Source organism: Lutra lutra, chromosome 17 (genome assembly GCF_902655055.1).
Source record: "Lutra lutra chromosome 17, mLutLut1.2, whole genome shotgun sequence".
Taxonomy (NCBI): Eukaryota; Metazoa; Chordata; class Mammalia; order Carnivora; family Mustelidae; genus Lutra; species Lutra lutra.
Window position 1 is genome coordinate 40,750,818 of NC_062294.1, and position 23,136 is coordinate 40,773,953.

The 23,136-nt window shown below is 43.9% G+C and overlaps 1 protein-coding gene across 7 annotated transcripts in view; it reads left to right on the forward strand.

Annotated features, from left to right (window-relative positions):
• Nucleotides 1-15,737: 15,737 nt before the first annotated feature.
• ZNF507 (zinc finger protein 507) overlaps nt 15,738-23,136 on the forward strand; it is a 40,526-nt gene continuing 33,127 nt past the window's right edge. Inside the window, exons 1-3 of one of the 7 annotated variants that reach the window (XM_047711048.1) lie at nt 15,756-15,894; nt 17,351-17,444; nt 18,825-18,995. Coding sequence is in view for 1 of the 7 variants with exons in the window: in XM_047711045.1 (XP_047567001.1) it covers nt 15,759-15,894 (136 nt within the window). In the remaining 6 variants the exon portion in view is untranslated. Of the gene's footprint in view, nt 15,929-17,253; nt 17,445-18,824; nt 18,996-23,136 lie in introns of all 7 variants that reach the window. The other 6 variants (XM_047711047.1, XM_047711049.1, XM_047711050.1 and 3 more) reach the window with 6 other exon arrangements.

Here is a 23,136-nt window from a genome sequence, read left to right on the forward strand (position 1 = left end):
TAGCCCAGTGCCTGCCCACTATAGCACAGTGCTGCAACTTGGCATTTTCTTAAAAAGATTTAATCACGAGTGCGTGTGTGACTCAGTCGGTCGAGTGCCCAACTCTTGGTTTTGGCTCAGGTAATGATCTCAGGTTCAAGGAGATCCAGCCCTGCATGGGCTCGTGCTCAGTGGGGAGTCTGCTTGAGGTCATCTCTCTCTCTCTGCCCTTCCCCTACCTCTTGCATCCATGTACTTACATTCTCACTCTAAAAAATAAGTGAATCTTTAAAAATAAAAGGGTGGGGGAGGCGCCTGGGTGGCTCAGTGGCTTAAGCTTCTGCTTTCGGCTCAGGTCATTATCTCAGGTCCTGGGATGGAGCCCTGCATTGGGCTCTCTGCTCAGCAGAGAGCCTGCTTCCCCTCTTCTCTCTGCCTGCCTCTCTGCCTACTTGTGATCTCTCTCTCTGTCAAATAAATAAATTTTTTTTAAAAGGGTTTAATCAAAGACCAAGACCAAATCTATCACTAGAACATTATTAATGTTATCAACCAGGGACACATTCAGAATCTACTTCTCCAACTTCATATAACTTACATGTCAGTAATCCATGGCATAAAATGCAAAAAAAAAAAAAATTGCAAAAACATAGGCCCAAAGATTCTTAGTGTCTTGCATCTTAAGTAATTACACAGTAATACTATGATAATGTAATAGCAATTGACAAGACTAAAATGCATAGTAATCATGTATTGTACCTGATACAAGCAATTGTACATCACCTAATATCCTGCCTTTTACACAACTATTTTATTACTTGGAAGCTCCCTGGTAATGAATATGCTATTAAGCAGCTTTTTTTAATTTGCATTTTTCTCTTATAGTGATTCTTCAATAAATTTTTCTGACTTCCTTCATAAATAAGTTTCATTATTCCTCATTATTTGAAAAAACAACCACATTCTCCTCTTCCGAAAGGATACCGTATATTAGATGACCTTCCTATATAAAATCATAAATGAAAAAGGGCCAGACAACCTGCAAGAAAATAAGTAATCAGACAATAGGGCACTAAATACAGTTGGGCAAGACTTAAAGCATTATGATATAGTTCAAGACTGAAAAAGAATACTTTAGAATTCAAGGAATCAAACGAGAATTTAGTTTTACCAGAGCAGGAGACAAATCCCAGCTTGTGCACAATTTATCACTGATTTCTTCATTTTGTTGTTTTAAACATGCTTTTAAGACATACTGGATAACTAGTTAAAATTGTATACAATGCAAATGACATTTCAGATAAGTTTTATTGACTTAATGCTCTGATAATAAAATTATAACAATCAGTATTATTCTGATTTATTGCAATTTTTACTTTCCCTTTGTAATGGACTTGGTGCATCACCGAATTGAATGTAATGTTGCTGCCACCTCAAGGTCACTCACTGAAAATGAGGTGGCTCACTTCAGTCCAATGCACTAAAGCAAGTAAGTAACCAAGGGTTTTACGGATGAAAATATCACATCGTGGTCACGTCACGGTAAATCTAAACTTTTATTTGCAATGAAACAATGGGCTCTATATGCCATTTGCAGCAGAAACAAACTCCAGGAATGGGAGGAAGCCATTGTGAGTACCAGGTCTATGAGAGGAAAGGCTCCTCTATCACAGTCCAGGGGAAGAAATGTCAATTCATCAAACTGTCGAGCCATCTGTGCATAACTGGCATATTGACAGGGCATAATCCAGGCACAGTGGTTTCTTTAGAAAAAGAAATAGTCCTCGAGTTTATTTTTCCTCCATAAAGCTCACTTGGCTCTTTTCCTCTCCTCCTTCAATCTTTCCCAGTTGGTGACCTCTATGAACCTGAGTCTCTTCCAAATGGATTTATCAAAACTACCCTTAGCATGAACAAACAGTTTACAGAGAAGGAAATGCCAATGAGCCGACTCACTCAGAGAGATACATGTTTTGCCTAACAGATTGTCAAAGATCAACTTTTGATCACACTGGTTTGGCAAGGTGGTATGTAAATGAGAAGAGAGGGAAATGTGGTGATATTTTTCAAATCTTAAAATGCATGTACCCTCTGACCAGCAATCCCCTTTCCAAAAATTTATTTTTTTAGACATATACATACATGGACACAAAGATGTCCGTACCAGGAAATTACAGCAAAAGATCGGACACAAACTAAACGTCCATCAACAGAAGACTTGTAAAGTAAATTATAGTAAATCCATAAAATAGAACACTGTACAGCCTTTGAGATCAACAAGGCAGCTCTATACATACCAATATGGCATGATTTCCAACATCATATGGTTGGGTAGGGAAAAAAAAAAAGCAATGTGCAAAATAGTGTGTATCATATGCTTTGTGTGTATGTATTTGCCTAGAATCTCTTTGTAATACAATAAACCATTAACAATGGTTCCCTTCATAGAAGAGTTGGGGGGGCCAGTAACCAGAACAGGGAGACGATTTTCACTGTATACCCATTTTGTCTTAAATTTTATACTGCATATATGTATTAACTACTTGAAATGTGCAAATAAAAATTAAATGTTTTAAAAACCTCTTCAGACCGCCGTTCAAAGGGAAAAATCAAACCTAGGGAGAAAAGACAAAGGAGACCCCCCCCCCCCCCCCGGGGAGGAGGAGGAGGAAAGGTCGGTTAAGGGAAGGTGCGCAGGGGTCAGGGCTCGCTGGAGGCACTGCCTACCCCTCGCTGGTTTGCCTGCTCTGATCCAGCGCAAACCTGCATCTCTTCCCTAGTCTCCTTGTGCCTTTCACTCTCTTCTGACTCTTCTAGATAATTCTCATTTCAATTTTTCTGTGATTCCTTGGCTTCTGTCTGTCTCTTTCTAGGGGACCCTCTGCCTCCATAGTCTTCAACTTGAGAAGGATGAGAGCCAGTCCTTCTACTCCTGGTGCCAGCCCATGGCTGGGCTTGCCAGGTCCACGCTGCGTGCACTCGAGGCACACAGTGTGAAGAAGCTGCATTGCGGTGAACAGCCCCAGCAGCCATCTGCCCTCTACGGGAACTCAAGGTTCAGCAAATAATTGTGGGTATTCCACTCCTTCCCACACCCAGGTACCACAATGATGAACACCGTATCTGCCCACTAAATAGCGCCAGGGTGCAGAAGATATGCATTTGGAAACTGGGGATATTCCATGGTCTGGGAGAAGGCCATGGGGTGGGGAGTCCACCTGCCACTTCTTGGGTATGGACTGGGGTCCCCCAGCACCAAGTGGCTGGCCGCATGGAGAGCTCAGCAGAGGCAGAGCGGAGCGCACAGCTCAGAGAGAGGGAGGCAAAGAAAGGAGGTGGGTGCCTCCAGCTGCTGAGTTTCCTGCCTTTATTGGATTTAATTTGCCTTTCCCTTTTCCTTCTTTTATGAAAACAAACCTCTTGCTATTTTTATAACTCCTTTCAATGACACGTCATTAACAGGGAAGCCAGAATTCTATTTGACATTGTTTAATCATTCAAATTTCATCAAACATCCATCAAAACACTAAGCCACGGAGCGGCAGCATTTTAAAAGCATGCACGTTTCCCATCCAGACCCACACGTGTGGGCTGGTTAGTTTTCTCCTGGTAATAATTCGAAATGCTACGGTTTAAAAGATTGGGAGTGTTCCCGCACTGACCCAGCAAATTTTGACAAGCTTTACCCATTTTGAAAGGACACCGTCATTTTTATTCTATTCAGAGGTTATGGAAAAGTTAGAGACGAAATGATAAACAGGGGTTATATAAAAAGGGACGCTGTGTGGAAATCTCCCTCCCCTGTGCTCACAGAAACACAGGGAGAAACGATGAACACGCTTAACCCTGTGGCACTATTGTCAGAGGGATCCACCAGGAAGGAAGGTGGTGTGGGACCTGGGCTCACATCTACCCCGTGAACCCCACAGTGGCCCCGCCTCACTGTCCTTCCCATCCCTGAGGTCCTTCAGCTCTAGAAGTCTCCAGCATTCACTCTGAGATAAACAGTGAAGGCAGAAAAGGAAGTGAAAACGGAAAGAAATGGAAACAAGAGTTTGGACAGCTTAAGTCAAGCTTGGGCCCAGCCACAGTCAGGAAAGAAGCTTCCATTGTCTTCCCTCCCTCCCTCCCCCTCCCAGAGTTCTATACTGATAGGAATTAAGCAAGGCCATTTTACTGAGTATTTTTGTTTCCAGATCCCTTCTTCCACCTTCCGTGTTATTACCTGCAATCAACTCAAATATATAAATAGACACATTTAAAAATACCCCCACCTCATCAGGTGTTCCCAACTCGGCTTCTAGAAATCCAAGATCTCCTGAGGACGCAAGGCATGTCATGAGTTGAGGAGGAAAGGGAGCGGATCTGGTCTCAGGAAATTGAGCCCTTAACCAAGTGAGCCAGTGTGGTGACTGCAAGATAAGGGCCCATGGGAGAAGTGAAAGGCTCCTGAAGACAGAACTTGGGGTTGAGGGAAGGAATTCTCTAGAAGGGAGGATCTGAAGTCAAGGACTCCTTGGTGAGGCACTGACCACGTCAGCCAGGAAATCCGAGGTGAGGCCTGTCATAAATGACACCGAGGATCACAGAGCTGATGTGTGGTGCCCCTACTGACTACATCCCAGGCTTGTACAAAAGTGGATTGGACAGGACTAATTACTACAACTGTTGACGTTAGAAGCTTTCAAAGACTTTCATTCAGCATTTAAGAGACTTACAGAAAATCTCCAGGCGGTTAAGGCGACGGGCTGAGCTTGTCTTTCAGCTGGCTCAAAGCCAGTCATCTGGAGGGTAACTTTAATTCCTGGGATATGGAGTCATACAGTCAGGAAGTAGGCCTGACCCCAGGAAGGTCAGTGTCGTGGCCAACTACCCTGGGCTCAATTTAGAGACATAACTATGGCAACGACTGTGCCCAATCAGTTATTAGAGGAGATTTATTGACGGATATGCTTGAATAGCAGAGCCATTAATTGCAATTACCAGACAAGACACTTTGTTCATCTCGGGGAACTGATGCCAAAACGCCCTAACAACTTTAAAATCCCATTTGCTCTTGGGCTCTCAACTGGTGTCACCGCACCTGCTTCAGCCTCCCAATACCGAAAGGGGGAGGGGAAGGGGTTTAGCTTGATGGGGCACCAGCTGCAGAAACCAGCAAGTGCTCAGCACTAGGGCCTGGGCTATAGGCACCTGGAGCAGCCCCCACAATGCCCTTCACAAAAGTGAGCAGACCTGCTTCTCCTGACACCGTCCTCTGGGTCTCTGCCAACCCACGCTTGTCATTTTCTTCAAGACTCTCCAGGTTGCCTCTTGGCCTGCCTGAGCCCAGGGTAGCTCATCCTGGACTCTTCCACTTTGCAATCCCCCAATTCCTGGATTTCATCCTTCTGGTCTTCCTCCAGGCAGCCCCTCCGGAACACTCCATTTCTCGAAAACAGTGACTGACTCCCACCCCGCAGGCCTTCCGCCCTCCACTGCTTTCGTTCCTTCCTTGTGCCGTGTGGCCAGGCTACTTACTGGTCTGCCTGATTACCTGTCTGCTTCCACCTCCCTCACTCAATTCTAAGGTCCACAAGAGTAGAGATCTGGTCTGCCCTTCCCATCGCCATGTTCCTAGTGCCTAGCATAGCCCTTGGCACACAGCAGATGCCCAAGAAGCATTTGTTGAAGGAATAAATGGAGTCAGTATGTTCTGCTTAGAGGTTTGGCCCTCCTCTCCTCAACTAGACAATGTGCCTGAAAGCAGGGATGTCCCCCCAGCATCTCACTCAGCACCGCGCACACCTTACATGCTTTAGAACTTACACAAGTGGATGAGAGTTTGCAAACCACAAAAGCATTGGGATAGGCAAGAGCACACCTCCAACTCTTTTCAAGGAATCATCACAGCCAACACGGAAACAGTGCTTTCTGCAGGGGCACTGTTCAAAGGTCAGGAATTAGAGCACAGAGAGGCAAAGTGATGTGCCCAAGGTCACACAGCTAAGTAAATGACAGATCTAGGGAATAGGTGCAGGCAGTCCAGCCCAGACTCTGTGTTCCATGTTACGCTATTTCTCTTGACTTTGAAATCTAGGATAAATACAAAAAATAAATAAATAAATAAAAAATAGTAATAATTAGAAAGATACCCCGAGGGAAGAAGTCTCTGGGCCCAAACACAATGTCTCCTTGAGTTGACTCCTATTTTTCATTCAAACTAGATTACAAATTACAAACCTCTGCTCCAAATCAAGATGTCACTTGATAATCTCTCCCTTATAGATTAAACATCAAGACTATGCTTAACCTGAGGATAGCGAGGCAAATGATTCAGAAAATTCTTTCCATGAGGGAGTGGAATGCAGTTCTTCCCTGGGGCTGAGAAGGCAAGTCCCCCTCTGGGGCTCCGCCTGGGTTTGGATTACGGGAGGGCTCGGCCAACACAGACAAACTTCCCCATAGATGCAAAACTGGCCATAGGGGCCCTTTTCTTTCCCACAGGGGCCCTTTTCTTCTACATCATTTTAGTGTCCATGTGCAGGAGGAGCTTTGATTAATGAGCTTACTCAAAGAGCTGGAACTTTCTATACTCAACACTGAGGTCCAGTAATGTAATGTAAAGTATTCATTTAAATCAGAATTTCCTCAACGAGGCCTAGAACCCACAGAGATGGGACCCACGTTGTCTGCCATCTACTTCTCCATTCTACACAATCAAACAGAAGGCTACAGATGGAACGTCATGTTAACCCATGCCCCCAAATTCTTATGTTGAGACCTTCCTCAAGGTGATGGTATCAGGAGGTGGGATTTGGGGAAGATGATCAGGTCATGAGGGGAGAGCCCCCGTGAATGAAATGAGAGCCTTATATAAAAGAAACCCCAGAGACCACCCTGGCCCCTACTGCTGTGTGAGGACAACTGTCTACAAACCAGGAAGCAGGCCATCACCAGACTCTGAAGCTGCCAGTGCCTTCCCTTAAACTTCCCAGACTCCTAAAACGTGAGAAACAAATGTCTGATGTTTATAAGCCTTGCGATCTATGGCTTTCTGTTACAGCAGCCTGAAGCACCAAGTCATCACAGAGCGATCTGATATTGGGCTGAGGAACCTGAAGCACCACAAGGATCTCAGTCACCCAAGACAGACTCCACTACACGCATCATTCATTCACTTATTCATTCATTCATTCATTGTTTCTCATCGGCACCCACCAGCGCCAGGTACCACACTGACACACACGTCAGATGACCTCACAGAATTTGCCATTTATGGGAGGGGGTTGATGTGAGAGCTTGCAATCAAAAAGCACAAGGCACCAAAGAGAGGACAAAGGCATTTCAACCTGGTCACAGTAGTCAGGGAAGGCTTGCCTGAGACACTGGCTCTTTATGGAGACCAGGAGAAGACAGGGAAGAGGTAGGAGGACACCAGGCTTGGTGCAGCTGGGAAACCAGCTGTGAGAATGGGTGGCTGAGAGGGAATGAGGCTGGGGCAGTGGCCGGGAACATGAGGTCAGACCCCAAGTCTGGATAAAGGTCTGGACCTTTGTCAGAAGCCACTGGAGATCTGGGGGAGATCTGCTGGAAAGGAAAAGATCTGAGGACTGTTCAGAAGGTGACAGTGACAGCCCAGTGACACATCACTTCACTCTACTCACTAAGGCAGGAAACTGGGTGGAGAGAATAGGAGAGAAAAGAAATGGTCAACAGCAGGGGTTGAAACAAAAGGGTTATCTGGCCCATCATCCCATCATCAGAAAGTTAAATAGTAGGGTACTGCATCCCCAAGGGGGTGCAGTTGGGTCTCACTACCCTCAGGCCACTGCCTACAGTTCTACAAACCAGAAATGACCTTCACAGCTTGGTAACATTGAGGGTCAACTCATACTCACCCATGGAGATGGGTTCTATCTGGCATTACTTTCACTAGACCATAAAAAAAAAAAAAGATAATTCTTGTGCTGACACCGACATTATCATGCATCAGTGTAACAGGGTACTAATTTTAATCTACACAAAAATCACAGGAATTTCATGCTGAAAGGAACTTTAAATATCATCTGAATATTTGTGAATTTTTCCAGTATGTTCATAGATGTTTTCATGTATAATTTATTTCCTATTAACATGTATGTTTGGTGTCCTCTAAATAAATTGTTTTTCATGGGCTAACATATGTATATTGCCTTGTAGGTCCCTCTCATTCCCCCCTGAACCCCAGTGGGACACACACACACACACACACACACACACACACACACACGGACAAGAGTGTATCCAGCAGGTGCTCAACCAACACTGTTAGCTGACTAACTTTTTTTTTTTTTAAGATTTTATTTATTTATTTGACAGACAAAGATCACAAGTAGGCAGAGAGGCAAGCAGAGAGAGAGGAGAGGAAGCAGGCTCCCTGCGGAGCAAAGAGCCCGATGCGGGGCTTGATCCCAGGACCCTGAGATCACAACCTGAGCCGAAGGCAGAGGCTTTAACCCACTGAGCCACCCAGGCGCCCCCTGACTGACTAACTTACACAGCACAAAGGCTGCCTCTAAACTGCAGAGTCAAAGCCAAAAAGTCAAAAGAAGGATCGAGGCCTCATTTAAAAGAATCTGGCAAACAGGGAGCCTGGGTGGCATGGTCGGTTAAGTGTCCCACTCTTGGTTTCAGCTCCGGTTGTGATCGCAAGGTCATGAAATCGAGCCCCACATCCAGCCCCATGCTCAATGCAAAGTCTGTTTGAGATTCTCTCTACCTCTTCCTCTGCCCCTCCCACTGGGGCACTGTCGCCCTCCTCTCTCTCTCTCTCTAAAATAAATTTAAAAATCTTTTAAAACTATATTAAAAGAATCTGGTAAAAACATAGGGTAGAGATGAGGAGAACTGTCGAAGACTCTTTCCACTGGCTCATCCAAGAATGGAAACAGAAAAAGCTGGAAGGAGCCAGAACCCGGGGCCCCAGCCCCTCCCCATGAAAGGAAGGCAATTCTGTCTCCCACAGGGAAAAGTGGAACATGGCATATTTCTGGTTAAAAGGTCGGGGGAGAGGGGAGGGAATGAATATATAAATGAGTATATTAAGCAAAATGAGAAGTTTTGCAATTTTAGAAGGAAAGTAGGTTTCTTAGATGACAGCAGAAACCACTTCCAGATTTTTCTTTTCTCTGATCCATCAATGTTGCCCTAGCCATCAACCAAGTTCACACAGTCCAGACATTTTGGATTGAATCAACATCATTTTGGATTGAATAAACATGTTAGCACCCTCATTCTTCAAAATGCAGAGGCTATATATCTAAGATTAAACCTGTAGAAACCAACCCCTAGATGTCATTGTTGCTGCTGAAATATCAAATCTTTGAGTCTTTGAAATTTTAAATCTGAAGAGATAGCAGTGTTAATCTGAATAAGCCACTTAAATAATGCAAATTCAATTCACTTTCAATTTTTCAAAGCCAAGTCCAAAGTCTTCTGGACTTCTTAACCAAAATGTAACTAAATCTTAGGGTGTTAGCACGCATTCCGTTGCCAAGAAAATCCGCGTTTAGGAAAAATAGGCTTAAAACCCACGTAGTCATATGTGACATGACTAACTGGGCTCACATCAACTTCTACAACTGAGAAGCTGATTTTAGAGTAGCTGGATGATTCTGGCCTCTTCTTTTCCGTGTGTCCCCCGACTTCTGCGCCTGACTCTGTCATCGGTGCTGGAGCCAAGAGCTGTCTGTGCTTCCCACCGAGGGCGCACTGAGTGAACAGAGACACTCACTGGCCCTCCACCTCACACCCTGTTTCCAATTAGTCTCCAATGCGACATGCTCTTCGTTTAGTGTCCCTTGTCTCCATCTCTCCCTCCCATTTAGTATCGTTCCAACCTGAACTTTTGCAATAATAATGCCTATTGTTTACTAATCATTTCCTAGAGGCCAGGTGCATCAGGGTTTCCTATACATTCTGTCCCTGAATCTTTTCAACAGCTCTGTGAGATAGGTGTCATTATCCCCATTTTACAGATGAAGTAACAGAAGCACAGAGAGGTTAAGTAACTTGCCCTAGCTCACACAGCTAGTGAACAGTTAATAGATTTTGAGTTCAGGGTGAAACCCAGGGTATAGCCCGGATTCTGAGGGCTTCTCCAAGACCAGCTCTCAGGTCCCTAACTGGATGCCATGTTTCTTCTCTCTCCCAAGCCCTCGGTTCCCAATCCAATGCGGGATCTTCCCAAAAGACAGCTTTCAGGCTGCTCTCAAATAAAGTCTATGCCTAGGAGTGTCTCTGCTAAATGAAATCACTTTTTCATTCAATCAATGAATGCGTATTGAGTGTACCTATGTTCCAAGCCCTATTCTAAGCCAGGGGGGAATATCAATGAACAAGACTAACAAGCTCCCTGGGCTCTTGGAACTCATTCTCCACCAGGGTAGACAGATGGTAAGGCAGGGATTACATATGTAATTAATGACCACAGAGCTCAGTCCACAAAGAAGTGTGAAATAAGACAAACAGAACCCCTAACACAGGGCCCTGGCCCAGGAAGGCCCTCGGCAGATGCTCGATGCCTGTCTGTGCCTGGGCCAGCCCCAGCCCCAGGGTGCCATTCAAGCCAGAGCTCAGCCTGCTCCCCACCACAAGCCCCCCATGCCAGGCAGAGCTGCCTCCACGACCCAGACAGACGCCCTGTGTCCATTCCCACTTCGCACCTCCATTCGTGTTGGTCCGTTTCCTTCCACATACCAAGCAGATCTGTTCAGAAACTTAGCTCGGGCCACTTTTCCCTCACATCAGCTGGTCATATGGCTCTCCTTCCATGTGGCGAGGGATCCTTCCAGATGCAAGGGAGAGTGGATGACATGCAAGTCTTGCTACCTGCTCAGGGAGCCCCACTCGTGCCTGATCTTGGACGTGCCATTTCCAACTCACAACAGATAACCACTGGGCCTTGCCAACCTTATGACTTGCTGGAGCTTGGTGGCCAGAAAGGGCATAAAAGTCCGCAGCATGGGTGATCCCTGGGAGCCACGCGCATTTTCCCTCTCCTTTCTCGCTCATGTTTCTTTGTCAATAAAAGAAGCCTCCCAGAGGGTCTAAAACTAAACAATGCCTTTTAGGCTTGGTTTTTTTCCCTCGGAGCTGGGAGACCCCAGGAGGGAGACGACTTGCTGTCTATGGGTGTCCATTTATGGACGTCTTCGGGAAGCAAGAAGTGGAGCTCCCAGCCAGCTAATGATGCTGCCACTGGCCTCCTATCCTAGTCTATCACCTCAAGAAGAGCTGTCAAAATAACAAACGACACATTTTTAGGTCGCCGGATTACCCCTTAGCCAGGCCCTCTTGGTTTGATTAGCAGTTACTTTTCCTCTTAGCGTCCTTCTTCATCTTCTTCTCCTTCTTTTCATTTTCTTCCCCTGCCCCTCTCATCAATAAAGGTCACTGCGTTAAGGAAACCGCCTCTCCAAGAAGAATTTAACAGTATCCTATTATAATCACCTCGTCTGCTCAGAAGCAGGTGGTATTACCTGTCAACGGGGTTTTGGACATTGCAAATAGCCGTTGCCCACCTCAGCTGAGGCTCCCGGGCAGATAAAGTGACCAAAGGAGACAGCCCTCCGGAGGCCTCAGAATCTCATTTTCATTCCTCTTGTGGGAAAGAGACTGACTTTATTGACAAAGACGACTGAAAATTGCTTGAGCGTTCCAATAACCAGTCTGCGTTGAAGCAGAGAGACAGTCTGGCGGAGGCGAGCTCCCTGCTCCGTGGCAGCTCGGCTGAGCCACGCTGCGCTGCGCACCAGCCTGCGCATATGCAGACCAGACTGGAAGGAGCCTCCCAACGTCCTCAGAAGCAGCCCCTCTCCACCTCCACTCCCAGCCTGCTGCTGCCTTTCCTGGATCCCAACCATAAATCAACATGAATTCAGGGAATCTCTGCCAGAAACCAAATTCGTGTAGGCCGATTCAGGGACCCAGAGGTCGGACCTGGGTTAGCTTGACAAGGCTCATGTCCCCCTTCCCACTGGAGGGCTCTGGGGCTTGAATGCACCTTCCAGGGAAGCCACTAGATGTCCCCACTGTGGATTCCTGTCCTTATTCCCAGGGCCCGCCTAGAAGCCAATACCAGGGGCTAAGGGAAGTCTATACAGAATCCCATCACTACCTGGACGGCAGGGCTGCCTTAGACGCTAGGACGGTCTGAGCTCCTCGGCGGGCTTCTTCTAAACTAGTCAGTGGCTCAGACCCCAAACAGCTGAGCTGGAATTAAGTATGAGCGTTATTAGCTAGAGTAGCCCCTAACTCTCACAACAGCTGCTCTTCCTCCAATCTGTCCTAGCCATCACCGGTCACTGGGTATCCTTCTGGTTTATTCAGGTCCTCGGTAAGAAATAAATTAATATGTGTGTCTCGTAGCACCAGAGATTTTAGATGTCAGTGTGCTGCGGAAATAATGTAGGTCTGTGGCTTTTAGCAGAGAATGAATGACAGATAGATAATTTATGATGATTCTCAAGATCTGAACTGTAATTATGAAGTATTTCTAGGTGTATATTCAGGATGCAAAGTGTAAGGAACCTAGAGCTAATGTTAATTTATTACTGACAGCTGTATATATAATAATATATCATGTCTTTTAATCTTACATTCCTTCTGACTTACATCAAGCAATCCTTTCATTCATTAATAAAATCAAGCCTTGCCATTATTCTTAATGATGAAGTCCCATTTTGAATCTGGAGGACTCCTATAATTAAACTCTGTACTTCCATATACCAGACATCTGAAGCTCAAAAAAAAAAAGATAAATTGAACTTCTTGTTTTACAGACAGGATGAAAAAACATCAGAAAGACGGAGCCCACCTGCTCACAGTCCCACTGGAGCTAAACAGAAAGTCGGGGGAAATGTTTGTGTTTATCTTCTCAGTTCACACCACTACTCTCTTTTTTTTTTTTTCTCCTTTTAGTTATAACACCCCCCCCACTGCCTCCTGCCACCCCTCCACCATCTTTCCTTTTTTGAGGCAGTGTATTCAAAGGATATGTTTTTAAAGGTCAAGATAAAAATTACAACTAAAAGAAATACAGGCTAACATGTCTCCTCCAATTTTCTGTGCTGTGCCAAAGACTTACACGATTAATCCTGTCAAAAGAAATCTAATCTAATCTTACTACACCAAAGACAAGGTGTCCTTTATAAGTATCATGGCTGGGAACAAGTTGGTGTTCTCTAGTTTTGACTGGTTCAATGCCTCATTCAGTTTACAACCAGTCATCACCTTGGGAACTTACTCGCTGCACTGCCCTTAGCATTCTCAAAATTTAAACAGTGTTCTTGTTGAAGTCGTCAAACACACGCCACGTATTATCAAACACCCCGGTCATTTTAGAAGATGTAGACCCATGATACTTGTAGAAGCAAAATCTTTAAGCTCCTCCACTAATTAATGATCACAAAGTGGAATGATGAGATACGTGGAGATAGGGATCCAGTTATCCTGGCCATCTCTCATCTGGAGACAGAATCAGATTCCAGAGTAGGTGCGAGAGAACTGAGTAAGCAAGTTTCCTATCTGTAACACTAAATCTAAATCTATGATCGGTTAATTAAATCATGACAAATAACATTCTGTGGCAAGTGGAAGGTGCTCAGCAGTTTGGTGAGATGACCACAAGTTCAGTGGTTCAAAGACATTTACTACATCTGAGTGTCTTTGCATTTCTGACTTTAAAATGTTTACTGTAATTCTCTGGAGAGCTCTCGTACAGGAAAAAAAAAAATACTGAGGTTTTGCTCCAGTGGCTTTTTGAAGTTGCTAATGTTTTCCTATCAGTTCTGTGTCTTACACCTTCTCTGTCTTCAGGAATGAAGGTTCTAATTCATTAACATTGCTATCTGACTGGTTTCTTTCTATTGGTTCTGCCTCTTCCCATTACATCAGTGTGAGGAAGAAGATGTCAGTCAGCAGGAGCCATGCAATGCTGCAGTAACAAACAGCCCCAAGGGTTGGTGACTTCCTCACCCTACATATCCACCATGGGACAGCTGGAGGCTCGACTCACTGTTGCTATGCTAAGATGGAGGCTGACAAGGTGGCCACCATTTTGAACATTGCCAGTCATCAAGTCAGCGGGGAAAAAGGTACCCTGGAAGCAACTGCACTGGCAACTAAATGCTCCCAGGATAGAGGTGACACTCCCACCACACACAATTCATGAGCCAGCACCTGTCACGGGCCATACCTCTGAGGCAGGAAAAGGGCCACAAAGTTCTATCTAACCTTGTCCTATAAGAGGGACATTGAAAAATAACTGGTGTATTCCAGAAAAATTACCACAGAAACATCAGACAGATACACTTATCTTCTCTTGTTGAGAAGTCCCTTATTTTCCCTAGATCACAATTTCCCCACTTTGTTTTTGCCCTCTTCCCTGATCAAATAATTCTCTGACTTCTGTCCACTTTTGGATTCGCGGATGTTACAGTTATTACTAAAGAAAATTTTCTATTCAGATAGTTATAAACTAGGATTATTCATATAGATCAAGAAAAGGAAAGAAATTTGCACATTAATTGTTCTCCCTTTATCCTTTTCATATATTCCTGGTTTTCCTTATTTTTTTCCTTCTCCCCTTCCACGGTCATCTCCTGCTTAATCTCTTTTATCGAAAAAAAACTGCCCAACACTTTATTTTTCCTTCTTCTTAGCTATTTGGTCCAATTGGCAAAGGAGTCTTGTAGATTAGCAGAACTCTAACGTTCCTGGTTTCCCAACCCTGCCACTTCAGGCGAATTTGTATCCTGAGATACAGTGAGGAGAATTACTGACCTGTCTGAACAAGCCCAAGTTTTGCTAGGTATTTCTCCTACTTGATAATTGAGACCCCAGCCAACTGCAAAGACTTCTAATACATCCGGAAGTCCCCAAGGGCTATCTCAATGAACAAGTCCAATCCATTACTGTGACGGGAATCTTAGGTTTGCTCCCTTCCTACTGCTCCTGGCCCACCTACTGAGTCCAGACCAAAACACCCTGCTGTGTAGTTCCTAATGTACCAAAACAGTCCCGCATTCTCTGTGAAGTTGGATGAAATGGTTCAGTTCCTTTGTATTTTACTTTTTTCGCAGGTGAACCAAAACAAGGCTGCTTATAACCCCGGTGTGTATGTCACGAATAAAAACAGAGCCAAATGACAAACACCATGATGCCCGCAGAAGGACTGAGGTCGTGTTACTCCCTCGAGCTACCAAGTCAGGCCATAACCCCCAGGATGAATTCTTTCCCTGGGAATCTTCTCTCAAGCAAAGATTACCCAGGGCTAGCCCTGCCCCTCACCAGTCACACCTGAAGTCCAGCCACAAACCCAGCTAGGACCTCTCCATTTTAACCAAGAACGCCACAAAAAGCATAGCCCCACAAGCGCAGGAACAAATTCATATGCATAGGGCTGAAAAGAGTGCCTGTGATCATGGTGAAAAGCCAACTAGGGAGGAGATGGAGTGATGAAGCTAGCAGCAGACTGGGGCGACGTGGCAAGACACACCGACTTTTGGGCCCAGGCAACCACTGAGAGGACAACGTAGACGCCTTTGGAGGCCGACGCCCCAGACCCGAACCCACCCAGGACCGGGACTACCCCGAGCCGCCAAAGTACCTTCTCCGCGCCGGCCCAGCCGGAACGCCCCAGGATGCCCGTGGGCGGGGCCTGCGCATCGCCCCGCCCCGCGGCCCGCCACTCGGGTCACCTGACCTGCCCGAGGCTCACGTGATCCGTCCCCTGCGTCGCCATTTTGGAGCTCCGGATGAGGAGGGGAAAAGCGGGGGAAAAGAGGGAAAAGAGCTGGGAGAGAGGTGGGCGAGGACGAGGGCGAGGGCACGGCGGGGCTCCTGGCCGGCCAAAGGAGGCTCGCGGAAGCAGCAGCCGCCGCCCGACCGCAGGTACCGCGCCCCGGGGCCGCCCCTCCGCCCGCAGGTAGCGCCGCCGCCGGCCATGTGCGTCCTCCCCTCAGGCCTCTACCGGCGCCCGCTTCCTCTTCAGCGGGGCGACACCGCCCGGTGCTCGCCGCATGCCCTAAGTTCCGCGTCCTCTTCCAGTGCTCTGCGCCGCCCACAGCAAGGCCAGCGGAGACCCCGGGCTTGCCCTGCCATGGGGGGTGGGGGGGGAAACTGCCGCTCTCCGCATACTGTCACCAGCCTGGTCTGCAGGCGGGCCTGCAAGGCGTTCCTTGCTTCCTTCCCCCCCAGCAGATGTGAAACCGCTTAGGCCAGCCGCGATAAAGCTCACCACGGTGTCTTCACCGCATCTCCTGATTACTTTTCTCAGGCCCCATCGCCCCAGCCCTGTAGCCAATTCTTGGTATAGAAAAAGCTACTACAGAAAATCCTAGCCTTCTGCCCCTATTACGAACCTTTTCGGTGAACTGGTGTCCCCAGAGATCACTGAGATCAGTGAAAAAAAGCTCCCACCTTTTAAGACCTGCGGGCATCCGGAGTTGAATGGTTTGTGTGGAAGGCCTGGATGATTAATTAGGCGGAGGCCATCATCCCAACCCGTAGGCGATCTTTTTAGTTACTGCGGTGGGGTGTAATTTACTATCAGTCTGCATCTCTTTTATCAGGCAATTACTGGATTTATCACCTCCTTGAGCTTGTACTTTCTTCAGTACTCTGCTTTGACTCAGTGTATGGGTTGTGTTATTGATTAAAAGAGAAAGCCTGGCCCTTCATTCCTTTACCTCACTAACTCGTTTAAAATTAACTTCAGGGGAGGACCAAAGACGTGCTTTCTGCCCTGGCAACGAACTATTTACTTAACCATAATCGATAAGATAGCTGCATTCTAGGAGAAACGGACAGGCATTATTCGATTTTTGAGATTAAGTCTAGTTGGTATAAGAAACAGCAGCAAGGACCAGGGCAGGAAACTGCATTAGAAGATATATATATAGGTCAATCTGTCCTCTCTTTTCATGCCCAATGTGCTTGCAGAACTGTTTGAAGTTTGCAGAATCATCCTTTAGATTGCATTTTTGGTTAAGATTAAAATAGCAGTATACAATTTATAGATCCTTATTCATTAGAAAGGTATCAGTAAAACCAATAGTATTTTGAGTCAACTAGTTAAATTCTGAGCTAAAACAAAATACACAATTATTGGGAGAAGTTTCCAGAGCAGTTTTTTTTTTTTTTCCCCCCAAACTTGTGCAAAATCATAGTCTACTTGTTAGGGAAATTATGCAAATTTGCATCACATGATTGGGTTGCATGAACATTCCTCTGAATTTCTTTTTCACATAGAATATTGGGAAATTTTTCACTGCCAAAAGAAATCATTACTTTGTTTCATCAAGAAAGAGAAATGTTTGATACTATATACTTTCATTCTTGGCCACAGCTGAATTCTGAAGATTGATCCAAGGGACTGTGTTAATTTCAGGAATTGATTTGAAAGACATTGGCTCTGCCACTTGACAGCCATGTAACCTTGGGTAAGTGACTTAAACCACACTGAGTGTTTCCTTATTTGTAAAGTTGTGTAACACCCACCTGGCCTGATCCAGACTGTTACTAAGATCAAACAGGCTAACATGTTTGACATAGCCTTGCTCTAAGGGGCTGTTACTCTTTTCAGTATTGATTGTTATACATATATGTTCTCACTGAGATGTAAGAGGGAAATTGGTGTATTAAGAAAGGAGATTTAGAATCAGATAGGTCTGGATTCCAATTCTTAAGCCAGTTATTACTTTACATCTGTGAGCCTCAGATTCCTTAAGTGCAAAAAAGAGGCTACTTTTATCAGAAATAACACGAATACACAAGTCTGCATAGGCACTGCCCCCTGGATGGTGAGCACTTCAAGGACAAGGATTTCTTCTTACTTATTTTGTAGTCTCCAGCACTGTGCTTGGCACATTATAGGTGCTCAATAAATGTTAAATCTTAATATTGGTTAATGTTAGTTAGACCTTATGTCTTTGCCGTGGCTGCCAAATTAGAATATTCTCTCAGGCTAGATGCCAACTAAGAAATTTTAGATTATGAAATTCGTGTACTTGTGATATTGATACTGTTTTTTTTCTTAGTGGCAATTAATCACATTAAGCTAAGGAGATTTTAATTCAAATAAATTATAGCTGACAGTAAGATAAATCTATAAATAATGTGTAAGCAATCTCAAGGTAATTTTTTATAGACAGTTCATAATTTAGGGACATGAAAGTTCATCCAGTACCAGTCTCTTGTTTTACATCTGAGGAATCTGAATAAAACCCACAGAAACAGTGACTTGCCTAAGGTCACACAACTGATTGAGGGTACTCTAGAAGAGGAACTTCTGCCTTTTGACTGGAGCAAAATGTTTTGTATTTTAGGATTATGATAGAATGGGAAATTGGTCATTACGTCACACAATCTTTGTCTAGTTGGGAAAGAAGAAAATTGTTAGTCTGAAAGAAAAAGTTCTTTATAAAATAGCAAACTGCCTTTGCATGCACACAGAAAATTACAGCCTTTCTCCAGTTCCCCTCAGGCCCACAAGAATTGTTCAACTTGATTTTACTTATGATAACCATATGCTATAACTGAAAGGAACTAATTAGATGTACAAAGAAACCAAGTAGTAAATTATAAGGAAAGAAAGACAACAGAAATAATTTGGTTCTTTTCTTGGGAAAGACATTAATTACAAGCTTAGGCTGTGGAATACAGGACTCCCCCATTTTTCAGTTTGCTTTCTGCCACTTCGCTTTTATGAAGGACCTACAAAAATACCTATTTTCTCTAACTGAAAGAATTCTGAAGATTTCACTTCTCCAAAAAAAAAAAAAGATGAAAACCAAAAGTAGTTTTTAATCTTTGTTTTGCAGTGAGCCATTAATAGAGGCAGCACGTACCCCAGCAGCAAGAGTGGCCCCACCAAGCTCCTTCCCTGCCCAGGAACTGCACTCAGCATCTCAGCATCAAGGCGCCAGAGCTTTGAACTGTGTCTGTGAGCATCTGTGCTTTATCTTGATCTGTTTTGTGCATTCGTTAGCAAGGTGTGTCCTGAGGTATCAGAAAAGCCTAAGAGGTTATTTTTTGGTTTGGGGAACACGCAAAACTTCTTCCATATAATTTCAGGGTCATTCCTTCTTCACTTGACATCATTTGGCTTCTCAAAGATCTCGTAGGAAGTTTCTACTTTCAGGTAGCTGGGGAAACCTGTCCTGTCGTCTAGGAAAGATTTGAGACTGAGTGGAAGGATTGTAGAACTTTTCTGGCTTGGGATGCAATTTATATTTATTTATTTGTAACAATTTGATATATTTTGTCTAACGTTATGTCTAAAGATTCCAAACAAGGAGCTCCGACTTTGCTGATGCCTCTAGTCTTTCCTCTTTCTGTAAACCTTCCTATTCAGCCATATTGGTCTTTTCACTAACCAGATAATTAAATAGCAGGTTTATTCTTGTTTATGAAAATATAATAATGTTATGGCTGTTTTCCTTGTCAGTCTTACCCTTGTGTTAACAGAATTCCAAAAGAGCAACTGAAGCACCCTAATTAGGATGATTCAAGGAGGATATATTTACAAAGATACTCTTAATAAAGATGTAGGACTTCATAAAGATGTAGGCAAACTATAGGGATAATGCAGTTACCTGATGCTAGTAGTGTCAGGAGAAGGAAGAGTTACCAGAAGCAGAAAAGTCTTGCAGAGCCCCTGCCTGGAGAGAATGGCCTTCCATTGAACATGGCCAATCCAAGGTGACCTAGAAGGAGGGAACCAAGGACATGAATATCCTGATCTCACTCTGCTACCTCCCTCTGATCTCCTGTTGTGGGTCCCCTCGGACAACCAGAAACCAGAGGGCATGGGAGTCTAATGATGTAATACCTCCTGAGGCAGAGAACAGAGTGGAGAAAAGGAGACACGGAGCCCAGAGGGGCAGATGGTTGACATCTGGCACAGCTGTCTTTTGGAATACAATGTACCTCCCACCTCTTTGTAAAGCTTTTCCTTACCTTCCTAGACCAAAACTACCTCTTCAGTTTTTATTAGGGTCTGGTCATTAGTTGTTGCCTTCTGACTATTTTATCATGTGTACTGTTTCATTATTTAAAAGCTGTTAATTCTCTTTTAACTTCTAAATATGTTTGTCCTATCCAGTCAACTCAGTTTTAAACCATGAGTACTGTGATTTTTTTTTCCATAATCATGTTTTGTTTAATGCCTTGCATGTAACAGTTTTTACTACAACTTTTTATTATGAAAAGTTTTAAACATGTATGCAGTAGAAAGAACAGTATGAGGAATTCTTAGGTACTCATCACTCAACTTCAGTTACAAAATTTGCCATTCCTACTTTATCCCCCCACCACCCACCCCTTTGACCATAGTCATTTTTTTAAGTTTCATTTACATTGATCTGTTGAAGGTCATGGATAGTAGGCATGTGTTCGTAATCCATGTTGTCATCATCATTGAGCCACTGGGATTGTATTTGTACTCCTTATTTTCATCTCTTTTTTTTTTTTTCCCCAAATTTTACTTCACTTGACGTGGAATCCCATATATATGTGCACATTGGTGGCCCAAAGTGAAATTTTTGTGAAAATTTAAAGGATTGGCCTTAAGGTCAGCTTAACTCCCTTCTTGTGTATACTTTATTATGAACTGTTTATCTAACCTTTTCTAACAGAGACTTTTGGTTAATGAGACGAGACTTGTACATCGATTCTGCCGTGCAGACTCAAACTGGTTTTTCAGGTGTTTCATGATGTATTTTATGTTGTCATATCTGTTTTATGGCTGCCATTTCTGTACTTATCCCCAAATGTATGCAGCCTCTAAAATGAGGTACTTACATAAATGTTCAGGGAAAATTGGAGCATCTGCTGCAAATTTCCATTAGCTCTTAATGCCTGAGCAGACACCGCTTTTAAAATCGGAATGTTTTGTCAGTTTCTTTTGTATTAGTCTTTTTCTTCAGATAGAATGAACTCCTCCTCCTCTTCATTTTACTTTCTTTTTAAGGTTACACACTGAAATAGCCACAGGGAGCAATTTGCACTGCTCTCTTTCCTATTCTGTCATTAAGTAGAAGAGGGATAACATGAATCACCTTTGTAACCCTGTGGGTATACAAAGTCTGTTGAGCCAATAGTCACTTGTCAACTTGCAGACTATCAGTCAGCCTACATGGATGTCACATTTCATTGAGAAGGACACCTTAGGTCTACAGTAGACCACCAGATCTTGTGCAAGAGACTAAATGTCCAAGGATTCCTGTTACTAACAATTACTTAACTAATTTGCATTTAATAATTGAACTGAAAGAAAAAAAGCCTTGAGTGACCTTAAAAGGAAATCAGTAGTCACAGAAAGAGCCACAGTGCCCTTTGGCCTAAAAATGTGAAATTCTCAGGCAGTAAGGTGACTTACGAAGTCATAAAAGATTTTCCCAGAGAAACAAATTTTTCCCATACTGATCCCTTCATTAGTGACTTAAGATTGAGTATAGGGATTTAAAAATACTACTCTTCCTACTTGAAAAAGATGGAAAGGGACTCCAGTCTTTTGAGAGGTAATGCCCTCAGGTTGTTTAAGGCAGAGAGTAGCTAAAGGGCCAGCAGTCTGAGCTGGGGTAGCAGTCACTGTTGTAATGGCTACAGAATGCGTTCCTTGCCACGAGTGCAGTTGGACATGGAGAAGAAAAGAAAGTTGATCACATTGGACAGACTATCAGGGAAGGAGGGAAGAAGTAGTACTAAAGAAACCGAGAGTAAAATGTTTGTATTTTTGCCTGATGTGGACCTAGATATAGAAAGTTTGTGTGCCAGAAAGAGCAGAAAAATCAGAGAGGAAAAGCCATCACTGTTGCCAAGAGTAGATATGGGAGGACTGGCACCACAGCTGGTCAGAACACTGGTAGGGTCTAGCAGGAGTTAGGTCTGATCTTGGCAGGGCTGAAGGGCCCTTCCGTGTTGATTCAGCCACCTGGGGGGAGAGAAGCCATTATTCACCTCCTAAAATAAGAATTCAGAGCCTGTAACTGGAGTTTAAGAATAGTATGGTCTTTGGTCTATAGCTGGTGCCACTAAAAATTTTGCTGGCATTTATTGAATGTTGTGAGTAAGACTCCAGAATGCACCTAAAATGTGGAAAAACAAAACTTGTTGCTGGAAAAAAGCCTAAACTGAAAAATGTGATCCAAGTCAACAAATTAATCTCACTTTGAGCCAAAGGAAATGTTTGAAATGAAAATACTGCCAGGAAATAGAGGATTCAAGATCTAGGCGGAAAGATATTGTGAGTATTTTTTGTTTTGTAACTTCCTTGGCTGTAGTGCATTGCTAGAACTTACAGAGAACCCCTTTTAAGGACTTTGTATATGTAGACCTGAAACACCGGTTGCTTTCCTTCTCTGATGCCCCTCTCCCTTTCAAGGAAAAAAAAAAAAAGAAAAGAAGAAGAACATACATGTGTATGAGTAGTAGTTGACCACTAATATGGCCTCTAGGAAAAAACCACAGCATGGTTTGTGGTTTATCTTCAGGAAGATAAATGGAAGGAAGTAAAAGAAGGAACTGGATCATTGCTTTTATGTAGTTTCGTTTGCATAGTACTTCTCAAAATTTACTCTGCCCTTTACAAGAGGTTCACGGCTGTATTTTCATAATTCCAAAGATCTGGGGAGGAAAAACTGTATGGTTTTAATAATAAAATTATAATTATATTTGGTATAAGAAGTTGCCTCCCAAGAATTGTGTCGATGACGTATTGGCCTTACAGAATAGTATTTTGTAGTAACTTGAGGTGGTTCCACACGCCCTGAGAATGCCTGTGTTCTTTCAGTCAAAGAATAGGAGTCCTGTTTTTTGGCATTGGGCAAAAGAGAGGAGTACTGATTGGACCCAGCTAGATGTCTAGGGGAAAGAAAGTGAAGAAAAAGGAGTTTCAAATTGTTAAAGTCATTTCCAAAGAAAGAAATTGATGGAAAGATCATCATCAGTCTTGATAGGGAACGGCACTTCAAAGAGAAGTTGTAAACAGTTTCAGTCTCTATTGGGCATACCCAGGTATACTGATACGGAGCTCCCAGGTTAGAGAATACAGAGATTAGCTTAAACTCTAAGATTAGTTTCAATTTCCTGTAATTACATACCTGGGATACCTATAATCTGGTTATTTCTTTC